This window comes from Capricornis sumatraensis, chromosome 7 (genome assembly GCF_032405125.1).
Source record: "Capricornis sumatraensis isolate serow.1 chromosome 7, serow.2, whole genome shotgun sequence".
Lineage (NCBI taxonomy): Eukaryota > Metazoa > Chordata > Mammalia > Artiodactyla > Bovidae > Capricornis > Capricornis sumatraensis.
In genome coordinates, this window is record NC_091075.1 from 71,373,983 (window position 1) to 71,394,934 (window position 20,952).

The 20,952-nt window shown below is 46.5% G+C and overlaps 1 protein-coding gene across 1 annotated transcript; it reads left to right on the top strand.

Moving 5' to 3' along the window:
• Positions 1 to 16,647: 16,647 nt before the first annotated feature.
• Positions 16,648 to 20,952, top strand: RASL11B (RAS like family 11 member B). Its single transcript, XM_068975456.1, has 4 exons — positions 16,648 to 16,917; positions 17,557 to 17,613; positions 18,757 to 18,833; positions 19,621 to 20,952. Exons 1-4 carry the CDS (start codon positions 16,776 to 16,778, stop codon positions 20,089 to 20,091), a joined length of 747 nt encoding a protein of 248 aa, XP_068831557.1. The 5' UTR covers positions 16,648 to 16,775; the 3' UTR covers positions 20,092 to 20,952.

Genomic DNA, 20,952 nt, shown 5'->3' on the forward strand with positions numbered 1-20,952 from the left:
CTAAGCCCAGTTGTACAATGTGTCCCTTCAGGCCCAGGCCTCCAAAATACCCCCACATGCTGCTCCTCTGGGGTCCTTTTCTTTAGTTGGACTGAATGGCTTATAGGGTCCCCTAACAGCCCTGGTTCAGAGGTAGTCACAGAATGAGGAAATCTTAGAGTCATGAGTATGTGCGTGCTCATTTGTGTCCGATATGGACTGTAGCTTGCCAGGCTCCTCTGTCCATGGATAAAATCCAGGCAAGACTACTGGAGTGGGTTGCCATTTCCTTCTCCACTAGAGTGAAGAAGAGACCTTAGATGTGTTCTACTCCAACAACCTTATTTTACAGAAGGGAAAAATGAAGTGCAGAGAGAATTACCTGACTCTTCTGTTTAAATTAAAACTAGAGGCTGTACCAGTTTAAATCTCATTTGGCAGTGATCACTTACAATGAAAGAACGTTTATTACTATTTCCTTACAGAAAGTTTGGAGGGAGGTGATTTCACTCATTTTTTTCACTGACTCAAAGGTATCCACAAAGAGCTAGGCTTCTGCACGGCCATCAAGTTGGCTTTTTACCCTTGTGCTTCCTACCTCATGATCACAATATGTTTGCAACAGCTCCAGGCATATGTCTTCAGACAAGTGATCCAAGCAGAAGAGAATGGGGAAGGAAGAAACTATGTTTCTTTTCAACTAGGTGGAAGGTGATTCTCAAAACCTCCCTCAGAAGACTCCCCTTAATATCTCACTGGTCACTTCTTGTGGCAAAGGAGCCTGGGGAAGTAAATATCCCGTAGAGGGAAGTGGGAGAGTTAGGGTTAGCTTAGACTAATCATGAGGCATGATGAAGAGCTAGGCCCATTTCTACCCACAGCAAAATAGGGTATTGTTGGTGAGGAAGAAAGAATGATGAGGGAAAGAGATAGTTTCTAGAGGCAACCTGAGGTATCTGCCACTATCTGCATGGCGGAGGAAATGTAGGCTTTGGGGTGAAAAAGGCTGGGATTCACATCTTAGCTCTACTGTTTACCAGCTGGGTAACTGTGACTAAGTTCCTTAGCCTCTCTAGGACTCATTTCTCTTTACTTTAAAATGCAAGAAATAGGCGTTCCCTGGTGGCTCAGTGGTAAAGAATCTGCCTGCCATGCAGGAGACATGGGTTCAATCCCTGGCCTGGGAAGATCCACAGGCCCTGGAGCAACTGAGCCCAGTGCCGCAACTATTGAGGCTGCGCTCCGCAATCAGAGAAGCCATCACAATGACAAGCCCGTGCACCGCAATCAGAGAGTAGCCCCTGCTTGCCTTAACTAGCGAAAAGCCCACGCAGCAACAAAGACCCCAATAAACACATATTTATATATTCATTATATAAATAAATAACATTATTTATATATTTATAATTTATGTGTTAAAAGCATGGCCCAAAAAATAAATACATGAAAATTTTAAAAGCAAGAAATACAGTGTATGTACTGACACACAGCTATTACTGTAACTACTAATTGTCTATCAAGCACTTTCTCATAATTTCGAGTATTCACATCCTCACCAGTCTTTGAGGTAGGGAGTAATTCCTTTGATTAACCTGTCCAAGAGCACATGGGAAGCAGGTGGTACAGCTGGAACTTAGACCTGGAGATACAAACATCTCTGCCCTCCCCTCAACCCTCCCCATGACGTTCTGATTGTCCAGTGTACATGGGCCAGTCATTGGAGATAAAGGCTCTTTCAGAAATGCCATCTAAATCTTATTTTTCTGTCTTCCACAGAGACATACTAAAAGGAAACAAGAGAAGCACAAAGCTCTCAAGGAGTCTAAGGCAGTGTACTGTTCTATTTCAGTGTCACAATCCAGGACCCATATGAGTCAAATAAGACCCCAGAAGAGACTGTTCATTTACATATAGGGGGAGCATGAGCTGGAGATCTGCTCTTTGACCTGCCTGCCATTCATTTCCTAATTATAAGCAACCTGTTTTCACTCCTGGTCCCAGCGATCCAGTGGGGGAATCCAGACCTCTCCTGCACTGCTCCAGGGCTGGGCATGTGATCTACACCTGACTGATCATCATTTTCCATCCTCTTGGTCGAGATGATCGCCTTTGGGTTGAGAATATAACCCAAGCTTAGCCAATGAGACTCAATCCTGGAACTTTCGCTGGAGATACTGGGAGAGAGGTTGTCTCTTTGAGCTGAGAGTTGCATGCTGTGTGGCTGAGCTCAGCCTGGAGCTGCCAAGGAAAGTCACCTGGCTAGAGCCTGCCTGGGAAAGAAATCAGGCAAGAGAGGAGAAGCCGGCCTGGGACCTGTGGACTTATGAACACTGTTGGAGCCTATGAACCCATATGTTCAGCCATACTTGAATCCCCCCAAGTCTACCTTTGGACTTTCTGAGCAGTTACACAAGCTTAGAAATTTCATATTGATCCTTGCTGCTGCTGCTAAGTCACTTCAGTCGTGTCCGACTCTGTGCAACCCCAGAGACGGCAGTCCACCAGTCTCCCCCATCCCTGGGATTCTCCAGGCAAGAACACTGGAGTGGGTTGCCATTTCCTTCTCCAATGCATGAAAGTGAAAAGTGAAAGGGAAGTTGCTCAGTCATGTCCGACTCTTTGCCACCCCATGGACTGCAGCCTACCAGGCTCCTCCATCCCTGGGATTTTCCAGGCAAGAGTATTGATCCTTAAGCCAGTTTAAATGGAGTTTCTGGCATTTTTTTCCTGTAGAAAGTATCCTGACTACTTTGAAAAGAAAACTTCTCCTCCTATAGTCTCTAGATAAGATGAAAACCATTCCACTAGCCTTGCTCCTTTGCTCTGTAGCTGAGAACAGCCCTGCTCTCTCAGCTAAACATCATGGATTATTTATTCTTCAGCATCACAGACTGACACCGTGATGACCCCATCTCCAACAATGACCTCGGGACTGAGGGATTTCGGTTTGAGTGGGAGACAGCTGTAAGCAGAGGCTTTCCATGGAAAAGATTCAGCTTTTCCATTGCTTTGCTGACTCAAGCTTTCTATGGAAATCACTCTTCATCACTGTAAGCAATCAGACATCCGCTGTGACATTAAGCCAGTTTTCTACTATATAAACCATCAGTGGGGCACTACTATCCACTTCCTCAAAGCATCCTGTGCCCTCCCCTGGTACCCGGCTTGTGACTGCTAGCTCATGTTCAAGAACTCATGTAGCTGATGAGAAAGAAAAGTTTTGCAGAAATAAGGGCAGAGAAGTCCACAAATTTTTACTGACTTCAATTTTCTCACTCAAGTAAGTGTTTAATGAGGTAGAGAGAAAGGTATCATAACAGGTTTGTTGTTATTCTTTGTCAGAGGCTTTCCAGAGGGAGTAAAGCCATTTGTTCCACAGCACAGACTAGAGAATCAAGTCATTTCAGGTGTCTGGTCTGTCTCCAGAGGGGCTGGATCTGTTTGTGCTCATACTGACCTTTCATCACCGAAGGAAGGCAACCCCCTGGGGGCTTAGCGGAGGCAACTTTTTAATCTAGCGTTTGTCTATAAATGTGCTTTATTTCTCACCTCTCCCTCTCCAGCACCTCTCTGCCTGCAGTTTTCCTCACATCTGTTCTAATGGGCAGACAGGAATGACTGGGCACAAACAAGACCTGATCCCTGGGATCTGGCAGGATTTGCTTTGGGGATGTGAACATGCTTATCTACAGGGCTTCCCTGGTGGATCAGACAGTAAAGAATCTGCCTGCAGTGCAGGAGACCTGGGTTTGATCCCTGGGTCGGGAAGATCCCCTGGAGAAGGGAATGGCAACCCACTCCAGTATTCTTGCTTGGAGAATTCCATGGACACAGGAGCCTGGCGGGCTACAGTCGCAAAAAAGTCAGACATGACTAACAACTAAGCACGACACACACATGCATGTCTTATTCTCTTTTCTATGCCCTTTCAACCCTCAGCCTCGGCTGTTTCTATCCTTATATTTGACCACAGGAGACTTTCCTAACAGTCCAGTGGTAAAGACTCTGAGCTTCCAAAGCAAGAGACATGGGTTTGATCCCTGGTTGGGGAACTAAGATCCCATATGCTGTGTGATGCAGCCAAAAAGAAAAAAATAAACGAAACAAAATATCCTTAGATTTGACCAGGAACCTAACTCTTCTGCACCTACATCAGTGCCTGACACATAGTAGCCATGCAATCCAGGCTACCTTGATGCACAGCTCCAAAGACCCAATTTATATTTATTCTACGTGGTGCTCCAGTGGTGCCATTTATATGGAAAACAATGTGAATGGGCTCCCTGGGAATCAGGCAACTCAGCGACGGCATTCAATATATTTTGCTGATGAATAGACAAATGAATGAATGAAAGAAATCTTGGTTGGTCGTGCTTTGGCTTCTCTCCTTTAATACCCATGGTTCTTTTCACTAAAATTCTATTCATAAATATTGACTGGATGGCATCAGCCTCTAGATTAATCCTGTTCCTGCGCCTAGCTGCTTTCCATTTAAGAAATGTGATTGCTTGTTTTAACTTCCGGACAAGTTCCACTCTAGCGGCGAACTCTTCAGGGTTCCTGGCCTGTACCCCTCTCCCCATCTCTCTTTTATTCCCGCTTGATCCTGCATGTGGATTTTTGCTCCTGGACTGTCAAGGCACCAGTATCAGTGGTTTTAGCTTCTTTATTTCTTATGGAAAAATAAATGTCAGAAATGGACCATAATTCAAGTTAGCCATTAAACCATGGTCAGTTTTTTTCTGCTAATGTTGTCCTTTATTTTCTTTTAGGTGATACTCTTTTTTGTTTTATTGATGTGTATTGGAGTATAGTTTTTTGCAGTGCTGTGGTAGTTTCAGGCATACAGCAAAGTGAATCTGTTATGTGTACATATAGCTCCTCTTTTTTTGGATTTCCTTCCCATTTAGGTCGCCACAGAGCGCTGAGTGGAGACCCTGTGCTATACAGTAGGTTATCATTGCTGTGGTCCATTTTTGACATTAACTATGGTCTCGATGTTTCTTCTCGAATTTCCTTTGCTTTCTTAAACCCTGCTGTGCTAGCACCTTGTGCCTTTTGGGACCTTGGGGTTCCCTGTTGGGTTTGGGCACCAGAACCAGTGTAAATGCCCTGCCTTCCAGCTTCCAAATGCTTCCATCTTCTGGCTACATCTTACTCACCCAAGCCAAGTAAGTTCCCACTTCATCTTGGCACAATTCCTTCATCAGGGCAGCCTCTTCTGCCCCTCTCTACGAAACCACATTCATTCTTCCTTTAAATGCACTCTCCATTTCTCCAAAGAAGACATATGGATGGCTAACAAACACATGAAAAGATGCTCAACATCACTCATTATTAGAGAAATGCAAATCAAAACCACAATGAGGTACCACTTCACACCAGTCAGAATGTCTGCGATCCAAAAATCTGCAAGTAATAAATGCTGGAGAGGGTGTGGAGAAAAGGGAACCCTCCTACACTGTTGGTGGGAATGCAAACTAGTACAGCCACTATGGAGAACAGTGTGGAGATTCCTTAAAAAATTGCAAATAGAACTGCCATATGACCCAGCAATCCCACTGCTGGGCATACACACCGAGGAAACCAGAATTGAAAGAGACACATGTACCCCAATGTTCATCGCAGCACTGTTTATAATAGCCAGGACATGGAAACAACCTAGATGTCCATCAGCAGATGAATGGATAAGAAAGCTGTGGTACATAAACACAATGGAGTATTACTCAGCCGTTAAAAAGAATACATTTGAATCAGTTCTGATGAGATGGATGAAACTGGAGCCTATTATACAGAGTGAAGTAAGCCAGAAAGAAAAACACCAATACAGTATACTAACATATATATATGGAATTTAGAAAGATGGCAATGACGACCCTGTATGCAAGATAGCAAAAAAGACACAGCTGTGTATAACGGACTTTTGGACTCAGAGGGAGAGGGAGAGGGTGGGATGATTTGGGAGAATGGCATTGAAACATGTATACTATCATGTAAGAATCGAATCACCAGTCTATGTCCGATGCAGGATACAGCATGCTTGGGGCTGGTGCACGGTGATGACCCAGAGAGATGTTATGGGGAGGGATGCGGGGAGGGGTGGGTTCATGTTTGGGAACACATGTACACCCGTGGTGGATTCATGTCAATGTATGGCAAAACCAATACAGTATTGTAAAGTAAAATGAAGTAAAAATTAAAATTAAAAAATAAATAAATAAATGCACTCTCTTATCCAAAGCTCACTCAACCCTCAACGTCCAGCTTCACTTGCAGTTCTTTTAAGAAGCCTCCCTTGGTCACTCCAGCCCTGTTGATCGTCCTCTTTCTCCTTAAGAACAACTTGACACTCTTTGTATGCATCACCATATATCACCCATTCTTTCCTCCGTAAATCTTGCCTTCCTAACCAGACTACACATTCCCTGGGAGCAGGCATCATGCCAAATTATTTCAGTGACCTTCACATGGCCCCCCACACATGCCAGTTTAAACAAGTAAACAGATTCTACTTCATATTTAAATACCTAGTATGTCTGATGTATCTTCTTCTGTTAACATTTGTAAAAGCACCAGTTTTTTGAACTTTCAGCATCACGTTGATGAGGACAATTGAACATATGTTTGCCAGGGATGCAGAACAAACTAGAATACTCTCCTCTGAACCCCTGCTGAAGCCTGTTACCTGTACATAATGGTCACATGGGAAGAACATACGAAGTAATCAGAGAGTCTATGAATGACTAAACGCTCAAGCGGGGCTGCGGCATTTGTCAACAGCCACCAGCGTTCAGCAAATGTGCTTCTGGTCACTGAGCACCGGGCCTATTGTGAGGCATTATCTCTGCTCTGAATAGGGCTGATGTTATATAATAGAAGGACAGGAGGTGGAAAAAGAAATAGACGAATGCCACTTTTCCTTTTTTAAAGTACCTTGCAGAGTACCAGGCTTGCAGCTGGAGTTAAATGGAATTTCACTCCATAGACCCATTTCTAAGTACCCAGTCCCCCAGTACTGGTGGGGCATTGTTCCAGCAGGCCCCTCAGTGGCCCAAATCCACAGATGCTCAGTCTTCCCTCAGTTTCTGTGGGTTTTGCACCCATAGCTGTGGAGGGCTGACTAGAGTCTCTTTTTCAGACCTCGAGACTTCTGGGCAAAATGAAGAGGTAGTTGAACTGAATGCTTAAGTTAAATTCAAGAAGTGATACTCTTTCCTCTTCCCACCCTGGGAATAAGCTGAAAGTCTTTGTGTTGTCACTGCTCTTCTGATGAAACAATCCTCCACTTTCTGGGCTCTGATCCTAAATTGACACAGTAACAGCCTGGTCACATCCCAGCCCTGGGGTTGTGGCTGGGAAATGCTCTTACCCTGGTGGGTTATGTGAGAAGCCACTTTTAAATACATATGAGAAGTCATTTTTAATAGCTGCAACTCCTGCTACACCACACACCAAACACACACACACAGAACTTGGGACTCCAGCCTTTCCCCAGTCAACTGCCCTCTTCATCCTCGCATTTCACATATTCCTTTCCAAATACAAAGCCTCTCCACCTGCAAGTTGCACAAAAGATCAACGAGCAAGATGATGGCTGAGGCTGGAGGGGACTTGGCTCCAGGGAGGTGGGACCATACTGAGAGGTGGGCTATAGGTTGTGGGTGGCGGAGCTCTGGAGCCAGACTGTCTGGGTTCAGACGTTGCCTTTCCCACTTTTTACCTATATCATCTTGAGCAAAGTGCTGAGTTTTTCTGGGCCTGTCGTTAAACAAGGAGACAACAGTATTAGCCTTGTCTTATGGGTTTGTGGCGACAATTAACTGACTCAATACATATGGAACATTTGGAACAGTGCCTGTGATGTGGCCTATGCCTAATCAGTATTAATTATCATTGTCAGGGAAGGCACATGAGTCCCCTCAGGACCCAGCTAAGACCCACACGAGACAATAAATGATAGAAAGCCACATCAGACTTGTTCCTGCACAAAATCTCCTCTAGCCATTAATTTTAATCAACAACTATTTACCGAGACCTGCTTCCCCAGTGGCTCAGTTGATAAAGACTCGCCTGCAATGCAACAGACCCAGGTTTGATTGCTGGGTTGGGAAGATCCCCTGGAGAAAGAAATGGCAACCCACGCCAGTATTTTTGCCTGGGAAATCACATGGATAGGGGAGACTGGTGGTTTACAGTCCATGGGGTCACAAAAGAGTCAGACACGACTTAGCGACTAAACCACCACCAGTATGTGCCTGACACTTGCCAGGCACAGAGAATACAGTCCTGGCCCCCTATGAGCTTATGGTCCAGCCTGCCTGTCTCTGCACAGACTGGAGGCTGGCTGTGTGGCACAGGGACTGGCCGCTGGGAAGGTCCGACAGTCACTCACCATTACTCTCTCCCTCCTCACAGACAGCCTCCCCATGTAGATTCAAGAGTCACCTGCCCATCCAAATCCCAGATAAACCACCCCCTTAGTTCCCTGAGATGCCATACCCCTTTCTCTGCTTCTCCTTACCTACGTGCAATATTGTTGCTTGAGCCACAGCCCCCATATTCCTATTCTCTTTTCAGTTGGTCCTTTGTTTTCTGAAGCGTTTCAGTGGATTTGACTTGCCTGTTAGGTTCTTCTTGAGCTATCCTCACCACCACCCTGTCATTTCCTCGTCCTCTCCCCGAGTCTGGGCCATTGGCCTCAATTCTGCTTCCCAAGCCCCCAGTCAGCCAGCCGTAGCACCCTCTCCATCTTCTCCACCTGACAGTAACCTCTGACCGCAAAGCCATCCTCTTAGTCCAAAGCCACCCTCTTAGTCCATCTCCTGGCATCAGTGGAAACAGTGAGCCAAGGCTGAGTCAGAGCCTGGAGCAGCCTGGAGCCTGCCTCGCCTCTGAAGCCCTTCTCCGTCTGTGTTCTCCTCCCTACTCTCCTCCCCGTGCCCACTCTGGTCCTGACTCCCCCACATTCCCATCCACACTTCTAGCTTCCTAGGCTGTCTTCACCACCTCCTTTCTCAATCCCTAGAAAATGCACAGATTCTTTCATCTGCTCACTTTTCACAATACCTATCAGTGTTAGTGGGCTTCCCTGGTGCTTCAGATGGTAAAGAATCCACCTGCAATGCAGGAGACCCAGGTTCGATCCCTGGGCTGGGAAGATCCCCTGGAGGAGGGCATGGCAACTCACTCCAGTGTTCTTGCCTGGAGAACCCCCTGGACAGAGGAGCCTGGCGGGCCACAGTCCATGGGATTGGAAAGAGGCAGACACGACTGAGCAGCTGAGCACGCACATGAGTAAGTGGGAGTATGTGCTATGTGCATGCTTCTGGGTTCTGGAGACGCAGCAACAAAGAACAGCGCATCTCTACTGCGTGGAGCTTACACTCCAGTGTGGAGAGTTAGACAATAAACAAGCAAATAGTGTGGCATGAAGGGTAAAGGATACAGCAGGCTGCAGCGTATTCCAGTAGCCCTGGGCCTGGCGGGTGAACTGGGAAGGAAGGATGGAGGAACAGGACAGGTCATGCCACAGAAGGGCCTCCTGTAGGTCAAGGCTCTTTCTTTATAATGAAGGAGAAGCTGCATAGGGCTCCTTTAAGATGCTGCTTGGCCAATTTGAGGAATTCCCTGAGCCGGCTGCTGTACAGCACAACTGCCTGGAAATTGCTCTCCACATGTTCTTGGGCTGGGTGTGCGCCATGACCTCAGGGAGCCGGCCACGTTCTGCCCTTGCATCAGAGTGGGTCTGCTTGATAAGCGGTACGCTGGCTGGTCCAAAAGACATGATTCCACCTCTTGCCTGCAGATAGGGAGAGAGGAATGCCTTGGCTGGATGTTTTGACAAATAAACACAAGAAAGGCTTTATTCAGCCTTGCTCTTTGCAGCCTATCTCCACATTTAGGCCCAGGGAAAGAGGAATTTGAGGGAGGATTTGACTGAAATGTAAATAGACTTGTGTGTGCTAAGTCACTTCAGTCCTGTCTGACTCTGTGTGACCCCATGGACTGTAGCCCGCCAGGCTCCTCTGTCCATGGGATTCTCCAGACAAGAATACTGGAGTGGGCTGCCACGCCCTCCTCCCAGATGTCTTGCTGACCCAGGGATCGAGATTGCATCTCTTATGTGTCCTTTATTGGCAGGTGGATTCTTTACCACTAGCACTACCTGGAATGCCTGTTGTCAATGGAATACTTCCCAACAACTGCTTATGGGATGATCCACGCTGGAAAATTACTCTGCTTCAGTCTCATAATGAAGATGTAAAAGTATTAAACCTTGATAATTTACAGAGCACTTTCATATGCCTAATCTTAATGGATATTCAACATACATATGGCACAAAAACTGTTATAATGTATTTACTATTGAGCTAAACATATTTTTTAGTTAATATGGGAGTACACATTCTTTAGGTGCTTCCCTGGTGGCTCAGTTGGTAAAGCATCTGCCTGTATTGCAAGAGATCCAGGTTCAATTCCTGGGCCTGGAAGAGCCCCTGGAGGAGGGCATGACACCCACTCCAGTATCCTTGTCTGGAGAGTCCTGTGGACAGAGGAGCCTTGTGGGCTACAGTTCATAGGGTTGCAAAGTGTCAAACACAACTTAGGGACTAAACCACCACCACGTATTCTCTGCAAAAGAAAAAAATTAAGTCATTGTTGTTTGCTTTTAGAGCAAGGTAAGAACTGTCTCAAGCTACACTGGAGTTTTCCTAGCTTGACAAATGCTAAGGTCATGGAGCGGCTAGCTTTACATTCCACATGAATTAATAATGGACTTCACACAACATTCCCGGCAGAGATGGCCCAGCATACCAAGCTTCATGTTCCTCAGGCTTGGAATGTGTAACTCCTCTACGAGCTACATTCTGCTGTGTGAAGCTCTATTTTGGGACTAGGTTGTTTCTTTATATAGAAACCAGCACCCTTGTCAAATTAAGGGAGTACATGAGTCATTTGTGCATTTCCTAAAAGCGATCGCATCACTTTTCTCATCTGTTATCCATTTTCTTTTTTAATCAGAAGGGAGATGCATTAATGCAAATATCTTGGTGCAAATCCTAAACTCTCATAGAGTTCTGTTGGAAAGAAAATGTTTTCTTATTTTTTGGCAGTGACTGAATTTCATGCTTGTTTAAGAAATGATCACATCACGATTTATATTTCATGAACCAAGTAACTTGCCTATCTCAGCTAACCTGGGGCTCCATTTCTATAATTCACAATATGACCTGTGATATTTTAGACACTCCAGAATGGCCTGAGCCAGAGATGCTAATTAGGGCTTAGAAAGTATTTGATGTTTCCTGTGATTTTGAGAGCTAATTAAAGTAGTGAGAATCAGTAGCTTTGGCCCCAAACAAGACTTCGGTCCTGTTAATTCCGCCATCCAGGTGATCTCGGAATGAAGGGAAGTAGTAGAAGTTTGTTCTCTCATAACGTGGCTGGATATTTATGAAGTTTTAATTTCCTTTTAGCTTCTCACCTTATGCTTAGAAGCTGAGGCTGTAGGGAGAGGCTTTGCTTTCTCTGCAAAGACACATAAAGATGACTGAAGTGTTCTGAGGTGACCTTTTAAGCACCCTAAGAAAAGTTACAGGGCAAATAATAGATGTGTCCAATCTGCTTAGGAACTTGGAATCAATGATTCTACTAAACAATTGGCTCAATTGTCTGATTCTTTCTGAACCGTTTCTTCTTATGTTTATCACCTGATCCCAGAATCCTGTCAATATCCCAAGAGCATCACTCCTGCAGGACCAGTTCTGATTCCTCTTGGCTCCTTAGTCTTCTGGGCAAATGATGGGTTGGAGAGAGAAGGGGCAGGATCCTTGTATGCTTGCAGGATTCTTTGCACTGGAGAAAAGAAGATGAAAACGATCTCAGAGAAAATTAACGCAGTCTAGTGCTAATATTCGGAGAAGGTGATGGCACCCCACTCCAGTACTCTTGCCTGGAAAATCCCATGGACAGAGGAGCCTGGTAGTCTGCGGTCCATGGGGTCGCGAAGAGTCGGACATGACTGAGCGACTTCCCTTTCACTTTTCACTTTCATGCATTGGAGAAGGAAATGGCAACCCACTCCAGTGTTCTTGCCTGGAGAATCCCAGGGACAGGGGAGCCTGGTGGGCTGCCGTGTATGGGGTCGCACAGAGTTGGACATGACTGAAGTGACTTAGCAGCAGCAGCAGCAGCAGTGCTAATATTGTAAGATTTTTCATTTAACTTAAGGGAACCCGAATCATGGCTTTATTAATAATGCAGTCCTGGAACTAATAATATGCAGTCCTAATAATAATTAGGAATTAATGCAGTCAGTTCCTAATGCTCAATATTTTAAAAGGCTTTGGGAAAATGCACCCTGTGACTTTTCTTACTTCCCATGAAAACACAGTGGAAATTCACTAGCAGCTCCAAGTAATGCTTAAAACTTGAATATATTCTGAGTATTGTCATCAGTGTGTGTGTGCTAAGTTGCTTCAGTCATGTTTGACTCTTTGCAACCCTATGGACTGTAGCCTGCAAGGCTCCTCTGTTCATGGGATTCTCCAGGCAAGAATATTGAAGTGGGTTGCTATTCCCTTCTCCAGGGGATCTTCCTGATCCAGGGATTGAACCCATATCTCTTATGTCTCCTGCATTGACAGGCGGGTTCCTTACCCTTAGTGCCACCTGGGAAGCCCCACTGTCATCAGATTACTTATCAAATAGGTCTTCTATGTTGCCAGAGAAAAACAACTTAGGCCTTAAGATATAAATCATTGAGAGGAGAAGAAAATCTCCAGTTTTGCCCTAAAGGACAAGGAGGATTATCTCCGCTTTTTCTTTTACCTTCACTTTATGTACTACATTGAAGTAGAGAAAGAGAGTGGAGGAAACCTTCCAGAATATAAAGATAAAATCTGGTAGAGCAGCAAGGGATTATAATTGTAGAACACTAGTTCTTCTTTCTCCCTGAGTGTGGAAAGGGGGGTGGGGAGTGTGGGTCATTCGCTACCATAGAAACCAACCAAGGTATGTAGAGGGGAGGGAAGGCCCATTTGAGCAACTTAAAGATCTTAACTTTTTTCAAAGTTAAATTGTTCTGGTCAATAGGTAATCTTTCTAATGGCAAGAGGTATGTGTATGTGTGTGCATGTATTCTTTTTATTTGATTTCCAATCTGCCTTCCCTCCTCTGTCTCTTGAGCTTAGTTATTCTTTCGGTCCAGCCTCTGCAAAAGAGAAGGCTGACAATTTAAAAAAATCATTGTGCCCCCACTGTGTACCAGGCGTGACTCTCTGCAGTGGAATGCACAGAACTGCAAGACATTCAACACACAGTGCACAGAGCCATTGGGTGCAAACCCTCTGTTACACTTACTTCCATCTGGTGCTATTTCCACACTCAGAAGCTCTTAGAAAATGAGCAGCTCAAAATGAATTCTTTCCCCTCTTTCATCCAGATGCTGCTTCTGAGCCATAGTTCTTCTTAATTGTTAAAACAGAATGATTGAAACGCTATTACAAGTCATCCTCAGTGAAGGCGCAGGAGACTCGCCTCCGGTGGGTTTTTCTTGTTCCTTTAGGCAAGTACCTTTCCTTTTCTCTTATTCAGTCCTTTAGTCCTTTCCAAATACCATGGAAGGCTTGGGAGCAATGGATCAGGTGTTTGGAAAGCTGGTGAGGATGCCGACGTCTGCTTTTCAGGAAGGAGGCTCTATTCCCCTTGTCCCTTAATCTGGGTGGGTTCTGGGACTGACCAATATAGCTGAAGTGATGCTGTGCCAGCTGCTGTGCACAGGCCTTAAGAGACTGACAGCTTCTGTTTCCTTTCTTAGAATACTCCTTCTAAAGGAAGCCCCTATGCATGCTGGGAGGGAGCCTGAGCTAACCACACTGAGAGGCGAGAGAGAGAGAGAGAGAGAGAGAGAGAGAGAGAGAGAGAGAGAGAGAGAGAGAGAGAGAGAGAGAGAGAGAGAGAGAGAGAGAGAGAGAGAGAGAGATACTGGCCAGTCCCCAGCTGTTTCAGCCATTCCAGCTGAGATGCAGAGATGTCAGTGAAGAAGCCATCTCAGACATCTAGCCCAGATGAGGCTTCAGATGACTCCAGCCCAGCTGGTGTCTGACTGCAACAACACGAGAGGCCCCAAGGGAGAACCACCCAGCTGAGCACAGTCAACCCACAGAACTGTGAGACATGAAGGCTGGGGGTGGTTTACTGAGCAGCAGCAGAAAACTGCAGTGGGAAGTAATGATGGCATCTACCTTTTAGGACTGTCACAAAGGAAAAAGGAGAGTTTTGCTTGTTAAATCCCTGATCTGCAGCCTGGAATAAAACAAGCCTTCAGTGTACATCAATTCTCCTGCTCCTTCCTCTTCCTTTATATTAATTCTATGTATTTCTGAGAAGGGGTAACTCTCAGTGTCATGGTCTGAGGCAGGGTGGGGTGGAAGTAGGTAGGTTCTTTGCTTGATATTTGGAATCTGAAGAGCTTTCCCCCATCTTTTTCTTTTTTCTTTCCTTCCTGTGTTCTTTAAAGCACAGTTAGATGGTTTAGACCTAAAATAAGAATACCAAATTCAGCCTTTGTGTTTCAGACAGAAAAATCATAGGCTTGGTACAGGCTTATGGTACTGAAAAATCAAGCTCCAGAAGCTAAAATGATTCAAAGCAAATTTCCCCTTGACAACTTTTGTATGTCTCTGTGTGTGTGTGTGTGTATAAAAAACAGTTAAACAACAACTTTATAGAGTACACAATTATTTTACCATGTAAGCATCATAGAATTACCACCTTTTTTTGGAGGGGGGGGGTAGTTGAAAAGTACATGGTTACCTGTAATTACAGTCTTCCTAAGTTTGATTTTATGGCAAAAAAACAAAAAACAAAAAACACAGCACATTTCTTTGGCGTGTTTATGAACAGCAAAATTCAAGTTTGAGTTAAACTAGACAGAAAAACATAGTGCATTTGGATATATCTTTTCCCTTTGGACTCAAATGGCTGAATTTCTGTCATTCTTGAGATCTCCCTAGAAGCCAGTCTTTCCTTGTGTTTATGGCTAAGGTTGTGTGTCTTGCTAATTATGTTGCCTTTTCTAGCAGACTTGCTGCCAAGCAACTTGAGATTACTCTCCTATTTTGTCCTTGAGTTCCTGCAAACACCTAAACCGTGACAGGCTAGAGAGTTCATCTCAGCATCTGAACTAGGTCAGCATCATAAAATTCTGTCACATACCTGGTCAGTGAAGTCAAGGTTGGAAGGGGGAGCTGAACTAGATGCCTGATGTGTAGATAAGGGAATTGGTTTACTTTACTTTTACATTTTACCCTTAAACGTGGGTGTGGACACAGTGCCACAGTGTTTGCTCTCATCTGCCTCTAGGATAAAAGCCTCTGGAAGATTTGGGGGCTGGCAAGGTTAGGGAGGTGGTGAGGAGAGGGGTGAGATGGGGGGATGGGTAAAGCGGTCAGCCTGAGTGTCTGGTGACATTGTGCAGCAGTTCCAGCTACAGAACGTTGCTTGCATGGGGAATTCAGATGCCTTTTCTTGGTGAGGATGTGAGGGGTTGGAGCTTGGGATTTTATGAGCTCAAACTGGCATCGAGTCACTTAACTGATGCCATTCTTCATAACCAGACTAAGTTCAGATGCTTTTTGCCTCCCAATCTGGTCCCCGAGACAGCTGGGGCAACCGTTTCTTTCCTTTTCACAGCTCCTGGAGGAGGTGTGAGGTGTGTGAGGCGCTAGAAAGCTTGTTCTATAATTACTTCTAGATTTGCCTCTGGGTGTGCTGTACACGTACCCGACCATATGTGTGTTCACGTGAGCTTGTCACTCGGCCAACAAGAGGTAGAACAAGAAGGGTGACTTTATTTCCCACCACCACCCCCCCACCCCCCCAACCCGCCAAAGTCAACGTCAAAGTGGGAGCGGGTACCGGGTCTTTTAATAGATTGCCATTGTAGTCAAATCTGTGATCCGGGATATGCCACCACGGATGCACCCGAGTCAATGTCTCTCAAATTTAGGAGACAAGCACGCAGCTGGACAGCCAGACGAGAGACCCCGAGGGCTCACATCCGAGAGGCCCCGGCCTCCTGGGCGCAGGTTCCCTGAAGGTGGGCGGGGCTGGGCCCAGAGGTCTGCAGGCTGCAGGGAGTAGGCGGGCGGGCTGGTCATCCGGGAGGGTGAAGATGCCTAGGAAAGCTCATGAGGGACTGGGGCGGCGCTCTTGTGGGCTGGCAGGCAGCCAGGGTGCAGACATTTCCCACCGCCGACCCCAGACCCAGCCTCGCTTCCCCAACCCCTCAGCCACAGCATCTGCCCCGTGCCGGTGCAGCAGGACCTAGGCCCGCGCCCGGCGCTGTTGTCCCCGGCGCCCGCCATTGGCTCCAGCCCCCCGTTACCCCCTCCCAGGCTGCCTGTCCCATTTCCCCCACGCCTCACGGGGCCCCGCACTGGCTCCGAGAGACCCCAGGGGCGAGGCGCGCTAGGAGCGGCGCCGTGGGCGGGGCCTCGCGCAGGACGCCCCGGGATTGGCCGCGGGAAGCAAGGGGTGGGGCCGGTCGCGGAGAAAACAGCGCGCGCGCAACCCGGCTGCAGTCCCAGCCGGGAGCCTGAGCCTGCCCTAGTTGGCCTCCGCGTCCTCTTCGGTGCTTTTTTTTTTTTTTTTTTCTTTTCCCCTTTCTTTTTCTTTTCTTCTTTTCAACCGCGGAGTCCTCTGCTTGGTCCTCCTGCCGCTGTCGCGCAGCGCGATCCTCTTCCTGCTCAGCAGGTCCCGTCCCCCGCGGTGAAGCCCCGGCCGAAGCGGCGATGCGCCTCATTCAGAACATGTGCACCATAGCCGAGTACCCCGCCCCGGGCAGCGCAGCCGCAGCAGATTTCTGCCTGGGGGCCGCAGGCCGCCGCCTGGTCAAGATCGCCGTAGTGGGCGCCAGTGGCGTGGGCAAGACTGGTGAGTCCTCGCGCTCCGGCGAGAACCCGCTTAACTCTCGGTCTGGAGTTCGGCGGCCCCCGCTGGCAGTTTCGACTAAACCCGGCTTGGAGTAGAGGTTGGAGCTGCAACCGGACCGCCTACCCTCTCCTATTGATCCGCGGTCCCTGGGGAAGGACCTTAGACAGCTTCGTTTCCACTCCCCCTTCCTTCATCAGATGAGGGGAACAAACTGATCCTAAATGGCTTGACTGCCCTCTGCACAACCGACACAACTGGGATTCGAAGTTTTGGGTTCTTGAGCCCCTGGCAGTATCTGGCACAGAAAGGGGAGTCAGTGAACGTAACCCTTCCTAGAGCTCTTTAAGGTTAGGAAAGACGTTTGTCTGCGGGCAGGCTTAGGTGTGGCTCGGCCGGGCTCGGAGAATGGGGGTGGGCCAAATGACCCTTCCAGCTGGACAGAGCCATAATTCACAATGCCTCCTAGCCCCCTCGCCGTTGTGTCTGGAAGTAGGGTCAGGGAGCTGCAGGGTAGGAATTTCATTTGGTGGTTGGCTTTTCCTGAGAGTTGTTTTTTAGGGTAGGGGTTAAAGGGGGGAGACCAATCTAACTTCTTGTGCCAAGGCTAACCTCCTTTCCTTTCTCTTTTCTGACCTGCAGCTCTCGTGGTCCGGTTCCTCACCAAACGATTCATCGGCGACTATGAAAGAAATGCAGGTGAGGAAATGTATTTGAAGAAAGTGCTGTCAGCCTGCACTAGTACTGCTGTTCCCATTTTATAAGTGTCTACCAGGCAGGTTCCTTCACAGTGACAGCTAGAGCACCGGGATCCTGCCACTTCCAACTTTCCTAGCCCCTTCCTGTGTGCCCCCCCTTCCCATAACTGCCATCTGGCCTCATTCCATTCCAAGCCCATTCATCATTTTATCAAGGGCCTGAAAGTATTCTCCTTGGTATGTTTTAACTATAGGGACCCCAGTTGGAAGCACCCTTTGTACTCAAGAGCCTCTCCCTTCAAAACACTCCTGCAAAAGTCATAAAAAAAAAAAAAAATGGCCAGCGCCTACCCCCACCCCTCGCCTTCTCTGCTGGCTGCCTTTCAGAGGTGACCTTTTAAAGCAGAGGCCAAAGGAGCGCAGTTGTAAACCTAAAGTTCTCTTTTTTTAACAAAGAAAAATAACTACATGGTAAAATTTTAGGAGGAGAGTTCCTGAATAAATGATTGGACACCCTTTCAATTCCTGTGATTAAGGATATCCACTGGGGAGGCTTAAGGGCTTTCTACCTATGCACTGTTAGCAAATTGCTTAATTCCTTAGACCATATGAAGTACCTACAGGGGATTACTTCAAATGTACTATATAAACCATCCCCTGATAAGGCATGGCAGCCTTCTGCTTTGATGTAGAGTCAGCTATGTTACAATTTTATTCCAATTGATGATGTTGGCTGTGAATTTACTAACAATATCTGTCCACTAAGCCATTATATCTAATGGCTAAAAAATAAATTGGTGCCAAAGAGCAATAAGTACGAAAATAGAACAAGAACATTTTTTTTCAAGGAAATTCTCTAAACATGTAAGTTTTGTTTAAAATTAGACAATTAAGTTTCCAAAAATGTAACAAGCTTTGTCCTAGTTTTAATAAACCTGCCTATGCAGGGTGGAAACTGCAGTTGCTTTAAAAAAACATCTGAAATAAGTCCATTAAATAGAATAGACTATAGCTTATTTTGTGCATTGGTTCAGGTTATAATTTCTAAGTAAGAATTATCCTATGATGTTTTTTTCCTCCCTACAATGTTTTAAAAGTTGTACAAGAAGGAAGGACATAATCTTTTTTTTCCCCCTCTTTATAGGTAATCTCTATACCAGACAAGTCCAAATAGAAGGTGAAACCCTGGCTCTTCAGGTTCAAGACACTCCAGGTATTCAGGTGAGTGTCTGAGATATGTGACTAAGTCTAAAGGGAGTCTGCTTGGCCACAGAGTTGTTCTCATGTTTTCAAAGTACCCTGTGCTGAAGAAGGAAAGAAACCTGGGGAGTCAAGTCTAGGCTTTTATATATTGCTTGACACTTCAGTTGTATCTGGCTGTTGATTAGTCTTAGCCTAGATGGGAGACTTGGCTAAAGGGGCAGAAATCTTTTAGGACGATTTTACTCAGCAGGAAAGACCAAACCAAACACACTTGGATTTGGCAGAATGCCCGTACTAGGGTTTAAAAGGTCAGTTTTTACATTTGTGTTTTTGGCATTAAAAATCAAACATCTAAGTATCGTCTCCAAATCCTCAGAATCACTCTTACACTGTGGAAAGTTACTCTATAGACAAAGAGCCATGCTAGCATGTGTGTGTGTGTGTTTTCCCTCTTGAACTGGGCAGTTATCCAGGTTTAAATGCTTCCAGCTCCTATCTTTACTTCCCCAGACTTACTGTCTAGCCAGTTAATTTCCCATTTTGTGCAACTACAAAGTCTCTCTGCATGGAGTTCTCTGCAGGTCAATTTTCCACTTGAGTGTGGTGAGCTGCTCTGTTATTTATTCCAGCTCCATGCAGCTGGATCAACATATTGTCGAGAAAGCTAAAGTGTAGGCGGATAGAACTTGTTGATGGCCTGCAACCTGGTGTTCTTGCTCAGGGCTCTTTTGAATTCTCTCTGTAGCTGAGCCAGGGCTCTCTCCGGCCCTTGCCCTTCACCTTGCTGTCACCCCTTCTCTTTCAGGTCCACGAGAATGGCCTGAGCTGCACCGAGCAGCTGAACAGGTGCATCCGCTGGGCAGACGCCGTGGTGATCGTCTTCTCCATCACTGACTACAAGAGCTATGAGCTCACCAGCCAGCTTTACCAGCACGTGCAGCAGCTGCACCTGGGCGCCCGGCTGCCCGTGGTGGTTGTGGCCAACAAGGCCGACCTGCTACACATCAAGCAGGTGGACCCACAGCTCGGACTGCAGCTGGCCAGCATGCTGGGCTGCTCCTTCTATGAGGTGTCCGTCAGCGAGAATGACAATGACGTCTACAATGCTTTCCACGTGCTGTGCAAAGAAGTGAGTCACAAACAGCAGCCCAGTGGCACGCCAGAGAAGCGACGGACCTCCCTCATCCCTCGGCCCAAGTCCCCCAACATGCAGGACCTGAAGAGGAGGTTCAAGCAAGCCCTCTCGGCCAAAGTCAGGACTGTCACCTCCGTCTGAAGCAGGGGTACTTGAGGGGGTTCGGTCTTCCCGGGAAGGGGTCCGGGGTGATGCAGGAACGTTGGATGCTGGCGGTTACTTGTGGTTCCAGGAAGGGCTGGAGCAGAGAGGCCAGGAGGGCCTGTTGAACCACTTCAGGAGAGGAAGTGTTGTCCTGAGCAGGGGGACAGAACTGACGTGGTGTGATCGAGCCACCTCTGATGATGCCAAACAGCTTCCACGACTTTCCCTCTGGAGCGGGGAGGGGTTGGGTGATGGCTTGGGACTTTGTTAACTACCTTGTAAATGACAGTCAGTTGTAGATTCACCCAATATATTGATGTGATTTACAGTGGGAATGAAAGAACAGATTAAGCATTCACAGACTTTTTTTTTCCCCTTCTTTATTTTTCTCCCCCCAAAAGAAAGTATTGATTTTCTTATACAAGTATGTGTCTCTGGAATACTCTTCCTTATAGAATGACTTTCAAACCTGAAGGATACTCATTTCTTTTTTTTTTTTTTTGAAGAAAAAGAAGAAAATGCTACCTCCACCCTACTAGAAAGAGTGGAGTTTTGGGGCCGAATGTTTTATATGCAGACTTGTGTAAGCTTCTGGGCTCAGACACAGTATGAGGATGCTGAGTTGGGAACGTGTTGGCTGGTTGAGAGCACAAACTTTTCAGCCCAAGACTTTTGAATAATTGTGAGGCTGTATAAGTTTTTTTTTTTTTTTTCCAGATCATTGCATCAGGTACAGAAAAACAAAATGTGTCCAACTGATTTTGATGTGATTTGTGTAAACACAGCAATAACGCTGGGTTGCTTCGAGACCTGGCCGAGTTGTGGCTTAACTGTGGAAACACTATCTTACAGCAAGTG